The sequence below is a fragment of the Macaca thibetana genome, chromosome 10 (assembly GCF_024542745.1).
Source record: "Macaca thibetana thibetana isolate TM-01 chromosome 10, ASM2454274v1, whole genome shotgun sequence".
Taxonomy (NCBI): domain Eukaryota; kingdom Metazoa; phylum Chordata; class Mammalia; order Primates; family Cercopithecidae; genus Macaca; species Macaca thibetana.
Genome location: NC_065587.1, coordinates 69076819 through 69098037, shown reverse-complemented (window position 1 = coordinate 69098037; position 21219 = coordinate 69076819). Strand labels below are relative to the sequence as shown.

The 21219-nt window shown below is 41.0% G+C and overlaps 2 protein-coding genes across 6 annotated transcripts in view; both read left to right on the top strand.

Moving 5' to 3' along the window:
- The window catches only part of CSNK2A1 (casein kinase 2 alpha 1), a 65625-nt gene extending 45275 nt beyond the window's left edge, over window positions 1-20350 (top strand). For all 4 annotated transcript variants that reach the window (XM_050807180.1, XM_050807182.1, XM_050807179.1 and 1 more), the window contains 10 exons: window positions 632-733; window positions 1260-1310; window positions 3103-3162; window positions 5063-5146; window positions 8841-8951; window positions 11131-11232; window positions 12226-12326; window positions 13487-13635; window positions 14565-14651; window positions 17358-20350. In XM_050807180.1, coding sequence (XP_050663137.1) covers window positions 632-733; window positions 1260-1310; window positions 3103-3162; window positions 5063-5146; window positions 8841-8951; window positions 11131-11232; window positions 12226-12326; window positions 13487-13635; window positions 14565-14651; window positions 17358-17473 — 963 coding nt within the window. In that variant the 3' untranslated portion in view covers window positions 17474-20350. The remainder of the gene's footprint in view (window positions 1-631; window positions 734-1259; window positions 1311-3102; window positions 3163-5062; window positions 5147-8840; window positions 8952-11130; window positions 11233-12225; window positions 12327-13486; window positions 13636-14564; window positions 14652-17357) is intronic.
- Window positions 1-21219, top strand: part of REM1 (RRAD and GEM like GTPase 1) — a 753594-nt gene that overhangs the window by 67245 nt on the left and 665130 nt on the right. The window contains exon 1 of one of the 2 annotated variants that reach the window (XM_050807223.1): window positions 7164-7170. The exons of the other annotated variant lie outside the window; for it this stretch is intronic. The gene's annotated coding sequence lies outside the window, so the exon portion shown is untranslated. Of the gene's footprint in view, window positions 1-7163; window positions 7171-21219 lie in introns of those variants that run through there. 2 annotated transcript variants of the gene reach the window in all.

Genomic DNA, 21219 nt, shown 5'->3' with positions numbered 1-21219 from the left:
CTTTCAAATACCTCATTTGATTCTTGGAACAATCTTATGAGATGGGTACTCTTGTTATTCATTTTACACTTAACGAAAGGCTTAGAGAGGTTATGTAGTTTGCCATTACAGCTAGCAGGTAGTAAAGGTAGGTTTCACATTGGGCATTATGACTCCAAGACCCACACTTTACCCTCAGGGTTATGCTACATAAAGATGTTTTGACCATCCTTGTTGTTGGCCCTGATGAGAGGAAGAAATGGAAAGGGACCATGTTTCATCCTAATTGATAAAAAGCTTTTCAAGATATTCTTTAGTATTACTAACCATTTAAATTGCTACTTTGTAAGGTTTTAAGACATTAACATGTTTAACATGTTTTAAAACATGAACATCAAGACTGATGATTGAAATACTAATTCTGCAGAAGTCTGGTCTTTGGAATAGAAATCTTTTTTCTTTCAATTCAACGTTTGTAAGTACCTGCAGAATACCTGGCACAGTGCTAGGAGAAGGATTCAGAGATGAATGTGACATTTTCTTCCTTCAAGGTGCTCATAAGTAAGCCATTTATGTATTACACTACATGTTGAAATACTCTGAAAAAGAGTGTCTTTTTTTTTTTTTTGCTGATGTACTTTTCCCCTTTCAGCCAGTAAAAAAGAAGAAAATTAAGCGTGAAATAAAGATTTTGGAGAATTTGAGAGGAGGTCCCAACATCATCACACTGGCAGACATTGTAAAAGACCCTGTGGTGAGTATAGTAGGTGTTAGCAAGGCCCACCAGGGCTGAGATGGTGTTTGACCTGGAGCACAACTGGCCTCTTTTTGTTCCCTCCCCCAACCCTCATCATTAAGTCCTGCTTTGAAAGTGCTTAATCAGATATACCATTTAACTAGCTTGGGTCTTTCTTTCAAAGAGACCTCCACCCACAGACTATTTCTTATTCTTCTAGGCTAAGAGACTGATAGCACTGGAAACTGAAATGTGTTAATCCATTTTGCAAACTCAGGTCCGATGCCGATGGGCGATGGGCGCATTGTCGGGCTGCCTAGAGCCTGGTGAGACTTCAGCTCCATGTCTTCTGTTTGAAATCCATCCCAAAAATGACCTAAGTGTGGTGATAATCAGAGCGGGGAGGGCTTGTAGCAATAGAGGGTTTCTTACTACTGAGGCGAGGACTGCCAAATTCACCATGCAGCATCCGCAAACATTGTCCCCACTAAAGCTGTCAGGGCTATTGCTAATGTGTGTTTTTGTTTTTGTTCTTTTCCCCTAGTCACGAACCCCCGCCTTGGTTTTTGAACACGTAAACAACACAGACTTCAAGGTATAATCTATAACCAACTGTTTCGGGCTAGTGGGTTTTTAGACCACATAGCCTTTGGGGATGATGCTGTTAGAAGAGCTTGCTTCGAATTTGTTTTTAAAAAGATTTTCATCCTTACAGTGCAAATTAAGATAGAAGAACTCCTATACAAGCAGTGTCCACTTTCTGCATCTTGATATTTTGCCCATTTGTTTAATGTTCTTTTTAATGACCAATACATTTACTTCTCACTACTTAGTTGACAGTTTCTTTTTTTTTTTTTTTTTTTTTTTTTTTTTTGAGACGGAGTCTTGCTCTGCCACCCAGGCTGGAGTGCAGTGGCCGGATCTCAGCTCACTGCAAGCTCCGCCTCCCGGGTTCCCGCCATTCTCCTGCCTCAGCCTCCCGAGTAGCTGGGACTACAGGCGCCGCCATCTCGCCCGGCTAGTTTTTTGTATTTTTTTAGTAGAGACGGGGTTTCACCGTGTTAGCCAGGATGGTCTCGATCTCCTGACCTCGTGATCCGCTCGTCTCGGCCTCCCAAAGTGCTGGGATTACAGGCTTGAGCCACCGCGCCCGGCCTTTAGTTGACAGTTTCTGCTGATGTTCAACCTAATGAAGGCAGCAACCCATGTTCACTTAGGATCTGGCCTTACGACATTCGCTTTAAACAATAGTGTTCTGGAAGAAATATATTGTATATATAAAAATAGGGACTGCTTATTTCTTAGGATTCCTCAGGAACTGTGGGCGATAGATCTTAAAAGGCAGGGATCGAGGAAGGGTAATGTCAAATTCTGCCATAACACAAACCTCTATAAGAGATATCTCAGAATTCCAATCTATCCAGTGGCCTACATAATTTCATACAGTTCCAATTTTACAGAAGAATGTAGCTACTCTTTTGGAGTAAAAGTTGTAGAAGATCTTTGATTTGCCTTTCCACCACTCCAGTATACAGAATGTTATACATTAATAAATTAGTGAATTCTTTTGCAGAGATAGGGAAAAAGGAAGAGGAGCTGTTTTAGAGTCGGAATGATAATTTCAAGAAAAACTTTGTCAGAAGACATTGCTAACCATTTAAAGAGATGTACATGTGGCTGGGCATGGTGGCTTACGCCTGTAGTCCTAGCTACTGGGGAAGCTGAGGTAGGAGGATCGCTTGAGCCTAGGAGTTTGAGGTTGCTGTGAGTTATGATTGCAGCACGGCACTCCAGCTTGGGCAACAGAGTAAGACCCTGTCTCAAAAAAAAAAAAAAGACATGTCCATGTAAAAAACATTCTGCAACTCTTTGGAAACTGGAAAGGATACATAACAATTGTTCACAGAGTTTACTTTCCTATTGGAACAAGAATAGTTTTTTAAATTGACTTAACAGGTTTGGCATCATGCCATCTGCATACCCACTGGTGATCTGCAGGGCTAACTATATAAGCCAAAAATGAGTTAGTTCCCTAGTAAGGAGGCAGTATATTTGCCAAAATGTCTTTTTTGAGAAGGTCTGAAGATAAAAACAAACTAAATTATAGGTGTGTATCAGTGCATATTAATGTATCTAGATCGGTATGTTTCTAACAGTGGATTATAGCTTCTGCAATATATGTTTAAGTAATTCTTCACTTTTAAGAGTTGAAGACCCAGAGTATCTCTTTAAAATTAATGTAATGTTGGAGAAATAGAGAGCAGTGAATGGACAGATCTTGGAACAACGGTAAATGAGCGAAGTCTTGGTTTGAATTACTGTGGGTGAGGGTGAAAAATGCCTTTCTGTCAGCATTATTTCATGGCTCAAACATTTGTCTTTAACAGCAATTGTACCAGACGTTAACAGACTATGATATTCGATTTTACATGTATGAGATTCTGAAGGTAAGTGAACCTTGGATACTAAATATTTTTTAAATTGGTCTTCTCTTTGTTAAATAGTAAATTGATGGTAGAAAAGCCAGCAAATTAACTTTGTAAAGTATGTTGAAAGAAGGGACCTCTATATAAGTTTTTAATAAGTTAATAGTATCATACCTGTAATCCCAGCACTTTGGAAGGCTGAGGCAGGAGGATTGCTTGAGGCCAAGAGATCAAAAGACCAGCCTAGGTGACATAGTGAGACCCTCATCTCTTCAAAAAAAATTTTTTTAATTACCTGGGCATGGTGGTGTGCACCTGTAAGTCCCAGCTACTTGGGAGGCCAAGGCAGGAGGATTGCTGGAGGCCAGCAGATCAAGACCAGCCTGGGCAACATAGTGAGACCCTGTCTCTACAAAAAAATTAAAAATTAGCTGGGCATGGTGGCTCATGCTTGTAATTCCAGCTACTTGGGAGGCTGTGACAGGAGGATCTCAGGAATTTGAGGCAGCAGTGAGCTATGATTGTTGCACAGGCTGGAGTGCAGTGGCACAGAGTGAGACTCTGTCTCTAAATACATAAATAAATAAAAATTAATAATAGGATCAGAACTCTTGTGCCAAGGGTTATGGAATGGGGTCTAGTAGGAGTATAATTTAGAACAATTTGAAAAAGGGTGTTTGTAAAATAGCTGGGACTGACCCCTTAACAAATATTTGTAATCTGTGTGTGCCCCTATGTAAGTTAAAATTAATTTTTCAAAACTCATGAAAACACCTGATGTGCTAGCTTTTGGTATACTTTCACTGAAGATTCAACAAATAAAACAGTAAACTTCAACTCAGTTCTCAGAGGGTAATTGTCCTAAGGATTGTGTAAATTTCTGCTTACAGATTGCTAATTGAAAATTTACTTTCATTTCTAAAGTGGGGTCACCAAATATCTTGTTCCCAGTAGTCACAAAGTCAGCTTTCTAGATGAGAGAATTGCTAAAAGTTGGCTAAGGTTTCTTACTAAACAAGAGTTGACATAAAGTCTGCTGTTGGAGCCTTAGAAGTACCCTGAGGAGATTGTGCCAGCGGAGATACTTGATCTTTCCATTGGCTCATGCAGTGTGTGGCAAGCAAGGCTTTAGAAAGTTACAGATATGATTGCCTAGCCCTGGGAACTGTAGGAACACAAGTTGCCCTTCAGGAAGGACAAGAATTTGGCCAATAACATCGGTTGACTGAAAGGCTGGTATTAACAAACCCCGAAGATTATAGTACTCAGTTCCCTTTAGCTTGAGGTTGGAAACATTTCAGATTGGATTTGATCACCTAAATCAGGCATTGGCAAACTTCTTTAAAGGGCCAAATAGTAAATATTTTAGGCTTTGTGGGCCATGTAGTGTTCAGCTCTGCTGTTGTAGCACAAAAGCAACCATAGACAATGTGCAAACAAATAGGCATGGCTATGTTCCAATAAAACACTATTTACAAAAGCAGACATCAGGCCAAATTTGGCCTGTGGTTTGCCAACCTCTGTTATAGACTCTTAGTTGCTAAAGAATTACTGTTCTTTGAATAAGAGGTTTGTAGTAATGATCTATTTTCTTTCTTTGAGGGGTCTGTGAAAATAATCTAGGATCTGTACAAGACGGAAAAATTTGAAGTGGTGCGATTTGGGTATACTTTGGGTCTTTTTAAGACAGAAAACATGTTGAAACAACTATATCAGAAAAAGATCTCTAAGCTCAGAGAACCGAGTTTGCTTGACTATGAGATCATGAACAAGTCTCTAAAGCATTGCTGTGGAAGTGACTGTCCTCAGCTTGAATCCCAGGGGTATTGTGAGGCTAAAAGGAAAATTAACATGGAGGGAAAAGTAAAGGACTCTTAACTATTATTCAGGCTAACTCCTTTCTTACCTGTTGCTCCCACAGGCCCTGGATTATTGTCACAGCATGGGAATTATGCACAGAGATGTGAAGCCCCATAATGTCATGATTGATCATGAGCACAGAAAGGTAAAGTGATAGACGGACAAGTGTTATTTGTCTCCGTGATGTAGTTAATTGCCCATCTTCAACACTTTATCCCTTGTCACAGACCCTAGTACCTATTCGGCCCTTGATAAATATTTGGTGAATGAATGAATTTACAAATCAATATGTTTGAACCATTATTTATATTCCTAAGAATGCTACCAAGAAGGAAACATTAGTATAGTGGGCAAAATGTTCATCTTCTAAGCCCAGAAACGTGGCTTCTAGTCTTATTTGTTGAATAACTAGTTTACTGAGATACTACTTTGTCTTCATTTGCCTTCTTTTTCTTTCTTGTACAGTGTGGGTAATAATTGCCCTGCAGGCAACTAGGTATTCATGAGAATTAAATGTGCACAGTTAAGTGGATGAAATATACAGAAAATGCTATTTCTGTTAGTAGGTTGGTCGTGAGGCCCCTATTGTCTACAAATGTTTTTACATGAGAGCTGTAATGGCCACATACTGTAACATTTCAGTTTTTTAAGGTGACCAAGCTATGATGACTTATCTGTTGTGGTCTTTGAGGAGGTAGGTGATTTGTTTATGCAACTAAATTTTTTTAGGCACATAGTATGTCAAAGGCACCATTCTAGGGGCTAGGGATATATGAGTGAACTAAACATACAATAAATGCTTGTCTTTTAGGAGCTTACATTTAGGGAGGCTGGTGGGATAGAAAGTTATTTTGATGTAGAATCAAAAACAAGAATAGTGAATGGCAAGAGGGTATTTGCAGTTTTAAACCAGTTGTAAAGGAAGGTTTCACTGGAAAGGTGACATTTTAGAGAGCACTGGAAGGGACCCAGCCATGCAGTCTTACGAAGAAACATGTCCCAAGGCAGAGTAGATAGCAAGTACAAAATCCCTTGAGGTAAAGATGTGTTTGGCATGTTGGAAGAGCCTCAAGGATAAAGCTGGGACAGAATGAATGCAGGGAAAGAAGGAAATGAGATCAAAGAGGTAAAACCAAATCATGTAAAACCTTATTGGTCATTGTTAGGCCTTTTCTCTGAAGATAGAGAGCTTTTGCATATTCTTGCATATTCTTTTTTTTTTTTTTTTTGAGACAGAGTCTCGCTGTGTCGCCCAGGCTGGAGTGCAGTGACGTGATGTCGGCTCACTGCAAGCTCCGCTTCCCGGGTTCATACCATTTTCCTGCCTCAGCCTCCCGAGTAGCTGGGACTACAGGCGCCCACCATGGCGCCTGGCTAATTTTTTTGTATTTTTAGTAGAGACAGGGCTTTACCGTGTTAGCCAGGATGGTCTCGATCTCCTGACCTTGTGATCTGCCCACCTCAGCCTCCCAAAGTGCTGGGATTACAGGCGTGAGCCACCACGCCCGGCCAAGCTTTTGCACATTCTAAGCTTTGGCATGTTCTCACTTGAAATTTAACAGTTAACTACACATCTATTAGAACAGCTAAAATGAAAAATGGTGATGGTACCAAGTGCTAAAAAAAATGTGAAGAAACTTGATCTCTCATACATTGCTGGTAGGAATGTAAAGTTCAGCATTTTGGAAAATGCTAAACTATTGTTTTATAGTTTGTTGGTTTCTTGAAAAGCTAAACGTATGCTTACCATACAATCCTGTAGTGGCATTTATCTCAGAGCAACAAAATCTTAGGTCCACACAAAAGCCTGTATATGAATGCAGCTATATTTTTAATAGCTTAAAATTGAGGGAAAAAGCTGGGCACGGTGGCTCAGGCCTGTAATCCCAGCATTTTGGGAGGCCAAGGCCGGCAGGTCACGAGTTCAGGAGTTGGAGACCAGCCTGGCCAACATGGTGAAACCCCGTCTCTACTAAAAAAATACAAAAATTAGCCGAGTGTGGTGGCATGCACCTGTAATCCCAGCTGCTCAGGAGGCTGAGGCAGGAGAATTGCTCGAACCCAGGAGGTGGAAGTTGCAGTAAGCCGAGATCGTGCCACTGCGTTCCAGCCTGGGTGACAGAGCAAGACTGCATCTCAAAAAAAAAAAAAAGAGGGGTTGGGGGGGAAGTGCCCTTCAATGAGGGAATGGTTAAACAAACTGGCATATTCATACCATATATTATTATTATGAAGTAGTATTTCTCAACAATAAAAAGGAAAGAACTATGATACCTGCAACAACTTGGGTGGATCTCATGCTTAGTGAAAAAAGGCAATCTCAAAAAGAGTTATATGCCAGTGACTCCATTTCTGTAGCATTCTCAAAATGGTAGAGATCAAGAACAGAGGGGTTGCCAGGGGTTGGGCTAACACACAAGACGTGTGTGGTGATGGAACAGTTCTATATCTTGTTGAGATTATATGAATTTACACATATGATAAAATTGCATAGAAACACACACACAAACATGCGCGTGCATGTAACACTGGTGAAACCTGAATAAGATCTTTCTGAATTGTACCAATGTCAAGTTTCTTGGTTTTGATATTGTACTGTAGTTATGTAAGATGTTACTATTAGGGGAAACTGGGTAAAGGGTACAGAGAATCTCTACTACTTTTGCAATTTCCTGTGAATCTATAATCTCTCCATAGCAACCTGAACAATCCTTTTAAAAAGCTGTTTATGTTTATTTTAAAATATTTAATTATTTTTTAAATAACTATTAAACTATTTATTTAGTATTTATTAAACTGTTTAGAGGGCAAGAATGAAAGCAGTGAGACCAATTAGGAGAAGGGGCTATGGCAGTATATCAAACAAGACTTGGTGGTGGCTTGGATCAGGGCAGTGGCAGTGGAGGTGATGATAATGGTCAGAATATGGTAGAGGCTTCAGGATTTGTTGACAGATTAAATGTGAGGTCTGAGGGAAACAAGAATCCAGGGTGAATCTTAAGTTTTGGCTTATATGACAGGATGAATATCACCTTTAACTGAGCAGGGGGAGACTAAGAGTGGAGGTAGTTTTGCACGGAGTAATCAAAGGTTTAGTTTTGAGATGTAGGCAGTAAACTTAGTGCCCGAGGAGTCCGATGTTATTCCTCAGGGCCTACTGCTGGCACTTCAGATCATGGTCGTGCGTGCACAGTGGGCAGATAAGCTTACCTCTTACCCCTTTTTCCATATTTAAGATGCGTTTTGGTAAAAGCTGTATTGTATGACTTTTCTGTTGTTTCGTCTATCCAGCAAATATTTATTCATTTTTCTCCTGTATACCAGGCATTATGTTGAATTCTGAAAATTACAAAGGTGAATAAAACCCCCTAGGGCTTGTCATCCATATTGAAAAAGAAAGGTAGAAAACATGTAATAAAGAGTTTAGGTTCTGTTACAGAAATATATCTAAAATTCAGGGGGCTGAAGGCAATGATCAGTTCTATCTAGATAATTAGAGAAGACTTCATTGAGGAGCTAAGCTAACTTAAATATCCCAAAAGTTAAGGAGATGCTTACCAATAGGATTATAGGCTGGGTCGTAGGGACATTTTAGTCATTGAGCAGTTTAAGAAATTTGTAAAAGCACAAATGAGATTGTGTCTTTTAGGAACAAAATCATGGAGAAAGTTGTATGTCAAGCTGAGAAGTTTTGTTTTCATCCTGAAGGCCATAAGTAGTTAGTGAAGGGGTTTCAGTACAGAGTGGCGTATCTGGTGTATTTTATCAAGAGTATGCTAATGGCACAATGTGGGTATCTTAGAGAAAGATAAAATTGCTCATGATTTTTTCTTTTTCAGCTACGACTAATAGACTGGGGTTTGGCTGAGTTTTATCATCCTGGCCAAGAATATAATGTCCGAGTTGCTTCCCGATACTTCAAAGGTCCTGAGCTACTTGTAGACTATCAGGTGAGAAGAGAAGGGCAGGCATAATTTTGGTCCTGTGTTTATTTCGCACATAATTTACAAAAAAAAAAAAAAGTGTCATTTTGTGCGTTTAGGTGCTGGGATTACAGGCAAGAACCACCGCGCCCGGCCTTTTGTTCGTTTTTTGAGGCAGGGTTTTCCTCTGTTGCCCAGGCTGGAGTACAATGCCATGATCATAGCTCACTGCAGCCCCAAACTTCTGGGCTCAAGTGATCCTCCCAGCTTAGCCTCCTGAGTAGCTGGGACTACAGGCATGTGCTACCACATCCAGCTAATTTTTAATTTTTTGTGTATAGAGAGAAAGTCTCACTATATTGCCCAGGCTGATCTCAAACTCCTGGGCACAACCCATCCTCCCACCTTGGCTCCCCAAAGTGCTGAGATAACAGGCATGAGCCACCATGCCCATCCTGTAACTAAGTTTAACCAATCTTCAGAGTAAATTCAAGAATGTTTTCTTGTTCTTCTGAATTGTATACTAAATATAAAGGTCTTCTCCCCAGCTCCCCCGAGAAGCCTTCTTTCTCCTCACAGAAAAAGGAGAAAGGAACCAAATTAATAATAGATTTGCCAAGTTTTAAAAATCTGAAGTTTTCTTGGGAGTATCTTTTATGCCAGTCTTTCCAAGTTATTACCAGTTGTTTTTAAAAGTTTCAGACTCTTTGTTCTTGTAGGAATTTCTTTCTTGGGATCTTAAGGCTATAGCCCTGAGCTCAAAAAGCATTTTATGCATAAAAATAGTTTGTACAGTATTACTAATAATTGTGAAAAACAGAACACTGTCCTGTTATAGGAAAATTAAAGATTAAATTCTGAAACATTTATGTAATAAAATACTAATGATACACATTAGATGGTCTCCATGGGCTAACAATTTGGAGGGGTTTTTTTGTGTAAGTGAAGAAAACAATTCAAAATAGTATGTTTATTAGCTGAGCATAGTGGTGTATGCCTGTAATCCTACCTACTCGAGGCCTAAGCCCAGGAGTTGGAGGTTACAGTGAGCTATGATCGTGCCACTACACTCCAGCCTGAGCAACAGAGCAAGACCCTGTGTCTTTAAAAAAAAAAAAAAAAAGCCAGGCACAGTGGCTCACACCTGTAATCCCAGCACTTGGAAAGGCCAAGGCAGGTGGATCACGAGGTCAGGAGTTCAAGACCAGCCTGGCCAAGATGGTGAAACCCTGTCTCTACTAAAAATACAAAAAAATTAGCTGGGCATGGTGGTGGGCATTTGTAATCCCAGCTGCTCGGGAGGCTGAGGCAGAGAATTGCTTGAACCTGGGAAGCTGAGGTTGCAATGAGCCAAGATCACACCCCTGCACTCCAGTCTGTGCGACAGAGCGACTCTGTCTCAAATAAAAAATTTTAAAAAGTAGGCCGGGCGCGGTGGCTCAAGCCTGTAATCCCAGCACTTTGGGAGGCCGAGATGGGCGGATCACGAGGTCAGGAGATCGAGACCATCCTGGCTAACCCGGTGAAACCCCGTCTCTAGTAAAAAAAATACAAAAAAATAGCCGGGCGAGGTGGCAAGCGTCTGTAGTCCCAGCTACTCGGGAGGCTGAGGTAGGAGAATGGCGTAAACCCGGGAGGCGGAGCTTGCAGTGAGCCGAGATCCGACCACTGCACTCCAGGCTGGGCAACAGAGCGAGACTCCGTCTCAAAAAAAAAAAAAGTAAAAATTATCTTAAAACCTAGTGAAAGATGCGTGAAAGAAAAAACTAGCCAGGCGCGGTGGCTCATGCCTGTGATCCTAGCACTTTGGGAGCCTAAGGCGAGTGGATCATGAGGTCAGGCGTTCAAGACCAGCCTGGCCAACATAGTGAAACCTCGCCTCTGCTAAAAATACAAAATTAGCTGGGCATGGTGGCACGCACCTGTAGTTCCAGCTACTCAGGAGGCTGAGGCAGGAGAATCGCTTGAACCCGGGAGGCGGAGGTTGTGGTGAGCCACGATTGTGCCACTGCATTGCAGCCTGGGCAGCAGAGTGAGACTCTGTCTCCAAAAAAAAAAAAAAAAAAAGGACTAAAAAGAAATAGATGAAGATGTTATTAGTGTTTTGATTTTGAGTCAGTGGAGTGATTTTTTTTAAAAATCTTTTATTTTGAAGTGACAAGCCTGGGGATTCACAAATAATAACAGTGAGTTTACTTTTATGCAGATGTACGATTATAGTTTGGATATGTGGAGTTTGGGTTGTATGCTGGCAAGTATGATCTTTCGGAAGGAGCCATTTTTCCATGGACATGACAATTATGATCAGGTAATATATGTTATACCTATTGAAAAATTTACTAGTCTAATGCACTGATAGACGGGACTGCCTATAATTTTCAGTTCACTGTTTGTTCAGCCACCCTGATATTGATCCTTAGATTGATGTTTTGGGAGCTACCAGCTTAGCCTTTTGAAATCAGACTTTCCCTCTTAGTCCTTGTCGTTTGCATTGCTTGTTTTATTGTGAAGAATACATACAAATTGTCATCCAGATTTTTAAAATAGGACATTACCTTAGAATTCTCCTAATACAACGTTATTCTCCAATATGAAGTTTTCTGTAATATGTTAGCCTATTATTTCTGTGATCCTTTTGTCTCTTTATATGGGTTGAGTTATAGATGTTTCTTAAACTAACTCCACTTCCCCCTTGAAGATCAAAGGGCTCTTTCATTCACAAGAACCTGGAATGATTCTAGGACCTTGTGGAAGGTACCATTGCCTTGTTCCCTTTGAGTGCCGTGTCCAATTTTAATGTATTTAAAGAATACAACCTGAATTCCATTAAAGTCAATAACTCTGTATCAAGTCATGCAGTACTGAGGAATACAGAAAAAGAAAGAATAGTTCTTCTCTCGAGTAGTTCATAGTTGATCTTGTAAGGGAGTCAAACGTACAACAAAATAGATTTTAGTCATAACTTCAGAGTAGAAGTGTGGACAAGGCACAAAAGGCAGTAGCGATGAGTGGTTTGAGTGTGCAATGGGAGCTTCCCAAAAGAAGTGACATCTTCAATTGGGTTTTGAGGGGAGAAAAATAAGAGTTCGCCAGGATGACATTTCAAGAGAAAGAAACCGGTTTATAAAGTAGTTTGCTTTTTCTAACACTATCCCATTGAGTTGAAGTCTAAAACTGTTAGGAGGCAGCATTCATACCTATAGACATGATGACCCCTTTATGTTAATTCAGTCATTATTAATTGTTGATTTGATCATATAATATGCTTGTGGTATGGGTTTTTGTCTTTCTTTAATACTAGTTGGTGAGGATAGCCAAGGTTCTGGGGACAGAAGATTTATATGACTATATTGACAAATACAACATTGAATTAGATCCACGTTTCAATGATATCTTGGGCAGGTAAGTCATGAAACAAAATACGTGCGTCTGTGGCTTAAGCACTTTGGGTGTGAACTGGCACTTAGGATCTTCAAAACAGTTACATTCTCTTCGCCAACACTGTCAGAATGTCAGTGGTCCAGTGCCACAGGATGCTGCATTGAGCAGGCCTCTGATAAAGGCATTGCATTGAATGGCCCTTTATTCAAATTCACTTATAGGAGTCTGATGGAGGGATTATAGCTAGAGGATTCCTACAAAATGAATGAAGTATAGATTCTAGTAGAAGGGTTACAGTTGAGGCAAAAATCAAAATCTGTCTTCATTTACCTTGCTGCTTTAAGTGAAAAACCTCTCTCCAAGAGAAAGAAATTGAAATAGAAAATGCATGCTTTAAGACTGATGTGCAGGCTGGGCACAGTGACTTATATCTGTAATCCCAGAACTTTAGGAGGCCAAGGCAGGAGGATCACTTGAGCCCCGGAGTTGGAGACCAGCCAGGGCTACATAATGAGACCCTCGACTCCATGAAAAAATAAAAAGTCAGCCCTGGATGGTGATGTGTGCCAGTAGTCCAGACTACCAGGAAGCTGAGGCAGGAGCTTCCCTTGAGCCCAGGAGGGAGTGCTGCAGAGAGCCGTGAACATGTGGCTGCACTCCAGCCTGGGCAACAGTGAGACCCTATCTCACAAAAAAAAAAAAAAAAAAAAAAAAAAAGACTATATGCAGACAACCAACTCTAACAGTAGTGACTAGATACAGTACTTAAACACTTAACCATTTAACAGGAGGAGACGGACTTTCCTGATGCAAAGGCTTTTTCTGGCCAAGTGGCAGAGATGCCAGGAATATGTGTGGGGATGGGAAATAGGCCTGGTGAGCTCAGCCGTCTGACCCTCCTTGCTACACAGAAGCAGTCACGTCCTGTCAAGTAACCTGAATTATGTTTCTTAAAACTGAGAGGACTCAGATGTCTTTATTTACTCTACCTATGTTATTTCCAGTCTCCAGTTAGCTTTGTTGTCCCACTCAGTGGCACAGTGGTGCAAGATTACTCTCTTGAGTTTTGATCCCTCTTTGCTTTTGGCTGGGCTTTTAGCCACTAAGAAAAATGTAGAAATGAAATGTCGAACTTCTCTGCCCACGTGGCCCATTTCTCATTCCCTCTTTTGGTCCTGCAGACACTCTCGAAAGCGATGGGAACGCTTTGTCCACAGTGAAAATCAGCACCTTGTCAGCCCTGAGGCCTTGGATTTCCTGGACAAACTGCTGCGATATGACCACCAGTCACGGCTTACTGCAAGAGAGGCCATGGAACACCCCTATTTCTGTGAGTCCAGATATCTAGCCCACTGAGTTTGTGTAGGCCCAGAGTCCTATAGAACAGAGTCGTAATCCCAGCTCCTGTTGGCTTGCTGCAAAGTTAATTCACCCACACTGAGCCTCAGATTCTTTCAGTGGGGATAGTGATGGCAACTACATTGCAGAATTTTTGGAAGAATTCTTCTCTAATAGAATACATGACACAAGAGCATTCCTAAATACACTTCTTTCATACTATGAGGATGACACCTCAGTCTGGAATGGTTTGAATTAGAATACACAGCCCTGTATCTGTCCTTTCTCTAGTATTCACTCATTGGAAAGGGCTAATGAGGCTTACAAATCTTAATATTGTATGAACACCTTGACTTAGATTTGCGAATATAGATCCACCCCATCCTTACTGTGATGTTAGCTACAACATTACATTTTTCCTTTGGTAATAGTGTAATGGTTTTCTAGTGAATCATTTATACTTTTGCCCAGTCTCCTGTACCTGAAGCAGACAGACAGGCTGATTGGGATAGAGAATGTGGTCATAGCCCTAACCTACATGGACCTATAGCTTTGTCCTACTTGGTACTGAGCTGTGAGCACACTGGTAATATATTACTGTCTTTGCCAAGTTACAGTGTCTTGTCTCCATTAAACCTCAACAGGACCAGCTTCATTTTAAATTAGCTCTACTATAAATAATTACCTCATCTTTCTACCATTTGGTTGAAGGGTTAGCTTTTACCACAGTTTGATAGAAAAGCTATTTCTATTTTTTACCACTTGTCTAATGGTGAAGGCAGTTGCCACCTTAAGTTCTTTGGGGAATAATGTAGAGTATAAATAAAACACAAAGAATGAAGCTGGCTGCTTTCAGGCTCCCAGACCATTAGTTTAATCTTTCAAGCAAAACAGAACCTAGCCTTTTTGTCTCTTTTTTAGACACTGTTGTGAAGGACCAGGCTCGAATGGGTTCATCTAGCATGCCAGGGGGCAGTACGCCCGTCAGCAGCGCCAATATGATGTCAGGTCAGTTCATTGGTAAATTTTATTCAAAAAAATGTGGAAGTCAATTACTATTCTTAGCTTTGTGATCTGATTTCTTGTATACCTTTTCTCTCTGTACTGGTGGCCTTGTGACTTTTTTTTAACCAGGTTTCAGCATGCTTGACACTTGGTATACTTTAATAAAACTGTCTTGAGTAGGGTATCCCCTTCTAGGCTAGAATTCCAGCATTCCTAACTGAAAATTTCTGGCATAGGGGTTTGAAAATGCCAAGCCATGAAAAGGAAAAACACCATTTCATCTTATAGTTTGAAATGACAGTAGTTACGTGGCCCTTAGAAACAATGTTAAGAAATGGGTATAGAGGTGGGGTTTGTGCATAGGTGTGTATGTGTACAAGGACAGTTTTGTGTTATTTGCCACAGTAACTATAGAGTGCCTATCAGTTGTAAAAACATAAGTAAAATTGTTTTTCATTATTGAATCATTATGATGTATAGTGAATCTTTATAGAGGACCCAATTATTCCAAAGGAACTACAGGCACATAGCATGAGAATTAGACATGTAGGCAACATCCAAGTGGGTGCACTGTGGTAGTGAAGGCATTTACTTACATACCCTCAAATAATTGCTGTTCCCCTCCCCCTTTTTTTTAAAAAAAAGAACTAGCTGCCTTCTAGAATTTACCCCTTGAGTATCCTACCTCTGTACAGAGTAATGTATATCCAAACTTACTTGTAGCCTTATTTGTAATAACAAAACATTGAGAATAGCTATCAGTAGGAAACTGGTTAAATCAATTATGGTATATCCATTTAATGGACTATGATGCAGCCAGAGAAAAGAATGAATAAGTGTTTCATGTTCTGTTAGATCTCCAACTCCAATATAATAATGTGAAATTTAAAACGCAAGATGCAGGGCCAGGTGCAGTGGCTCATGCCTGTGATCACAGCACTTTGGGAGGCTGAGGCAGTTGGCTCACTTGAGGTCAGGAGTTCGAGACCAGCCTGGTCAGCATGGCAAAACCCTGTCTCTACTGGAAATACAAAAAATTAGCTGGGCATGGTGGCAGGCTCCTTTAATCCCTCCTTTAATCCCAGCTACTTGGAGGCTAAGGCAAGATAATCGCTTGAATCTAGGAGGCAGAGATTGCAGTGAGCCAAAATTGCACCCACCGCTGCGCTCCAGCCTGGGTGAGCGTGAGAGTCTGTCTCAAAAAAAGTGAGATGCAAAGCCAGGTCTAAGAGCAGGAGTGGAGAAGAATGTATAAATAGTGTTCTCATATATGATTTTTTTTTTTTTTTTTTTTTTGAGACGGGGTCTTGCTCTGTCACCCAGGCTAGAGTGCAGTGGCACAGTTTGAGCCACTGCAGCCTCTGCCTCCTGGGTTCAAGTGATTCTCCCACCTCAGCCTCCTAGGTAGCTGGGACTGCAGGCGCCTGCCATCATGCCCAGCTAATTTTTGTATTTTTAGTAGACATGGGGTTTCACCATGTTGACCAGGCTGGTCTCGAACTCCTGACCTCAAGTGATCCAGCCAGCTCAGCCTCCCAAAGTGTTGGGATTATAGGCATGAACGACTGCACCTGGCCTATATATGATTCTTATATGCATATTCTTATAAAATTATATTCATGTACATGTGTTAAATATCTCTGGAAGGATATGCCCCCAAAAATGGTGCCATAAGTTGGCCAAGCAGTAGGGTGTGGGAGATTTTTCACTGTATACTTTTTTGGGTTTTTTGTTTTGTCTCACTCTGTTTCCCAGGCTGGAGTGCAATGGTGCGATCTTGGCTCACTGCAACCTCCGCCTCCTGGGTTCAAGTGATTCTCCTGCCTCAGCTTCCCAAGTAGCTGGGATTACAGGCGTGTGCCACACCGCCCGGCTAATTTTTTTGTATTATTAGTAGAGATTGGGGGGGGTTCACCATGTTGGCCAGGCTGGTCTTGAACTCCTGACCTCAGGTGATCCACTCATGTCAGCCTCCCAAAGTGCTGACATTATAGGTGTGAGCCACTGCACCTGGCCTTTGTATACTTTTTTAACCTTTTGTATTTTGAACCATGTGAATATATTACCTGTGTGTGTACACACACACACACACACGATTAGAGAGGTAGAAGAAATCAAATGGAAATAAATTCCAAAACACAATTTTAGCTTAGACAGAAAGTGCTCTTTCCCCATTCAAATTGACTTTTAGTAATTTTGAAAGCTGCCAGCTATCAAGACAGCATGGTGTAAGAGCACATGAGCTTTGACTGCAGTCCTGTGCTGTTCAGTATGGTAGTGACTAGCCATATGAGGCTATTTAATTGCAATTGAATAAAATTTAAAACGTAGTTCCTCAGTTGCACTAGCCGTATTTCAAGTGCTCAGCAGCCACATGTGGTTGGCTACTGGTCACCTGGTTGGACATCTCTGCCCTAGACAGGCCTGGGTTAGAATCCAAACCATGGTTGCCACTTGCTAATTGTGTACTTTGGACAAACTCCTTAAGCTGTCCAAGCCTAGATATCTTTACCTGCCTCTTAAATTGATTAGGACTTGCCACTTTAACTTGAATATTTGAGGATCAGACTTGAAGTATAAGTAAAAATCTGGCTAAGAAGAAGTCTTCAATAAAGAATTACTGTGTTCCTTTTGCAGTGAGTGCTATGAGAAACTGGTAATATTGCCATGGTTGGTGTCTTTGGCTCACTGACAGCTGTTTTCTTTCAGGGATTTCTTCAGTGCCAACCCCTTCACCCCTTGGACCTCTGGCAGGCTCACCAGTGATTGCTGCTGCCAACCCCCTTGGGATGCCTGTTCCAGCTGCCGCTGGCGCTCAGCAGTAACGGCCCTATCTGTCTCCTGATGCCTGAGCAGAGGTGGGGGAGTCCACCCTCTCCTTGATGCAGCTTGCGCCTGGTGGGGAGGGGTGAAACACTTCAGAAGCACCGTGTCTGAACCGTTGCTTGTGGATTTATAGTAGTTCAGTCATAAAAAAAAAAATTATAATAGGCTGATTTTCTTTTTTCTTTTTTCTTTTTTTTTTTTTTAAACTCGAACTTTTCATAACTCAGGGGATTCCCTGAAAAATTACCTGCAGGTGGAATATTTCATGGACAAATTTTTTTTCTCCCCTCCCAAATTTAGTTCCTCATCACAAAAGAGCAAAGATAAACCAGCCTCAATCCCGGCTGCTGCATTTGGGTGGAGATTTCTTCCCATTCCCACCATTGTCCTCCACCATCCCACACTTTAGGGGGTTGGTATCTCGTGCTTTTCTTCAGAGATTACAAAAATGTAGCTTCTCAGGGGAGGCGGGAAGAAAGGAGGCAGGAAGGAAAGAAGGAAGGGAGGACCCAATCTGTAGGAGCAGTGGACTGCTTGCTGGTCACTTACATCACTTTACTCCATAAGCGCTTCAGTGGGGTTATCCTAATGGCTCTCGTGGAAGTGTGTCTTAGTTACATCGAGATGTTGAAAATCTACCCGAAATGCAGACAGATACTAAAAACTTCTGTTCAATAAGAATCATGTCTTATTGATCTAACCCTAAATCCAACTCATTTATAATTTTAGTTTTAGTTCAGTTTAAAATTTTGATACCTTCCCTCCCAGGCTCCTTACCTTGGTGTTTTCCCTGTTCATCTCCCAATATGCTGTGCTCCATAGCTGGTAGGAGGGAGAAGGCAAAATCTCAGTTTTCTTTGTCTTGGCCATTTTGAATTCATTTAGTTACTGGGCATAACTTATTGCTTTTTACAAAAGAAACAAACATTGTCTATACAGGTTTCATGCTAGAGCTAATGGGAGATGTGGCCACACTGAGTTCCATTTTAAGCTTTCTACTTCTTTTCCTCTGACCTTCCCCTTCCCTCACATGCCATCCAGTGAGAAGACCTGCTCCTCAGTCTTGTAAATGTATCTTGAGAGATAGGAGCAAAGCCACTATCTCCATTGAAGCTGAAATGGTAGACCTGTAATTGTGGGAAAACTATAAACTCTCTTGTTACAGCCTTGCCACCCCTTGCTGTGTGTGTATATATAATACTTTGTCCTTCATATGTGAAAGATCCAGTGTTGGAATTCTTTGGTGTAAATAAACGTTTGGTTTTATTTATCAAGGTTAGATTTAAGTTCCCTGTGTAAAGGTCTTGCTGGGTGGGTGTCTCATGTTCACATCTGAGGGGCCTGCAGCCCTGTACCGTGGAGGCTTCCCAAGGCCCCCACTTTTATACACCCCTCGTTCGACCCATGGTACCGGGCAGGGCAGAGAGGCCTTAAAAAAAAGCACCACAAGCCAAAGCGTCTCTGGGGATTAAGGATCCTTTGCCATAAAACTCATTTTGTGTCTCAGCAGTGCAGGGATTGGGGATGGAAAAAGTCGCCAGTTTTTGTGTGTTTGTGTGTGTGTGTGTAAAGTGGACTTTCCACTGTAATCCAACCACCTAAGTTTATCAGGTGCTTCACTGAGGAAGCCTAGTTTTTTAAGCACAATAGCAAAACCATCAGCTCTGTATTTTCTCCTGTTAATTCATTACAGTAGCTGCTTGTGGGAACTAGGAAAAATTCTTCCAACATACTTTAAGGCCTAAAATCTTAGTTCCCCATTCTCCTACCTTTATAGATTCACAGGCCTTTCTCACCTAGGCATCATAGGTAAACGTAATTGTTTGGGGAGTTGAATTTAATGAACTTATCTAACTTTGTAACCCATCTTGGCTTTAGTAACTTTATCAAGGTGGTGGCTTTAGTGAATTTAATGGTTAACTTTAGAGGACGCTAAAGCCTCCTTTCATAGCGCTTCTCAACGATAGGGAGAGTTGAAGGGAAAACATTCTGACTGTGTGGCAGGGTGATTTTCTTCCTTATGACCACTTACAGTGGATATTTATTGTACTTGACCCTTTTATGCCCTAGAATGCTGTGAGGGTTACCATGTTGAATTTGTGCAGAAGCTAAAAGCACCAGATGTGCCAGAGATGCAATTTGTGATTATGTTTGCACTGGATTGTGATTTGAACAGGACACTTATAACTAATGAGTTCTTTCTTTTGAGGTGGGGAGAGGGTTGTAAATCAAGACTTCACACCCGATCCTTGTAGCTCGGAAATTTAGGTGTAGCTTAGGCTGATGCGGAGAGCTGCAGACAGCTGGACCTCCTTACACCCATCAGACCTTGGAAGAAACCGAAGGTGAATGCAGAGGACTCTGAGGTGCCACCCAAGAGCCTTTTAAAATAAATAGAAGTTTTAAAAAATGCTACTTAGAGTCACTGCAGAAGCATGGAGAGAGAAAAACAAAAAAACAAAAGACCCAGTTGGGTGGGGGGTGGGGGGGAGGCAAGGGTTTACAGAGTAACAACTTATGTGTTGTTGTAAATTACCTCATCTGTATACCTTGTATTGGGACACTTTATTTCTCAGCACTACCTGTGTCTGCATTGCTTAGATGGCAGGAGATGGAATGGCCGATATAAAAAGTTATGTTGGCAATTACTCTGAAAGATTTTTTAAAGTATTTTTAAACTTTGTTTGAAGTAGTCCCTCCCCTCTTCCTCTGCTTTTCTTTAAGTTTGAAGCCAGAAGTCCCTCCCCCACCTTGATTTATTGGTTGTAATTGTATTGTAATTGGTATAACTAAAACATAATTGTGCTGGGAAGAAGTTGTGCCATGAAGGTCTTTAATTTTTTTTTTTTTTAATAAAAACATTTAAATAAATGAAATGTCCCTGCAGCCTGAGCAATATGCTTCTCCAACCGACACCGTGTGTGATAGATGGCTCAGTTTTCACGTTTTGAATTCTGTTTCTTGTACTTGAAATGCCTGTCCAACTTACATGAGATAGATTAAATTGTTAGAGTGGGACTGGTCAGACAATATATTTTGTAAGGTAGATCCTCAGGGTATGGCTAATTACTATAGTCCTAAAGTAGCAGAGAAAATTAGAGATTGGTTGACAGATGTGGTCATTTTAATTTCTTCTCAGTTTTTAACTTTCATCTTTGCTTCGCCTTTTGACAAGTATGGTTATAATTAGAACTGACCATTTAAGTATCTCTTGAAAAACCTAATTTTGTCCCACCAGGAGATTCTCTCCCAAGATTGGAATTGGGTTTGCATAGTAGAGAGGCTGTCTTCCCACGGCCTTTTCCTAGTTAAAGAAACACTTAACCAAAAAGGCTATGTAGTAAGGTCATCCTCAGTTCCTTCCTCAAAAAATGAGTCTAAAATTTTTTTTACCTTGAGTCCTGCTTCCCCTACTGTCATCACTATCCTTGCCCTTCTTTTTCCTCAGAATACCTGAACTTTTGTTGTATTATTTTGTGTCTCCCCACTTGCATGTAAACTCCCTGGTGACCTTGCATGTCTTATGCAATCCTCATTAAAACCTTTTGTTTTGTTTTGTTTTTTAAGTAGGTTCATTTCCCCTCAGGATCGAAGAGTATTGAATAGAATGGCACAAGAAAAATGCTCAACACCCCACTTGGCTTGTAATAATAGGTGCTTAATAAATTGTAGTTCCACTCTCCACTCCATTGCCACCCTCTTTACTCTCCCTACACACACACACACACACACACACACACACACA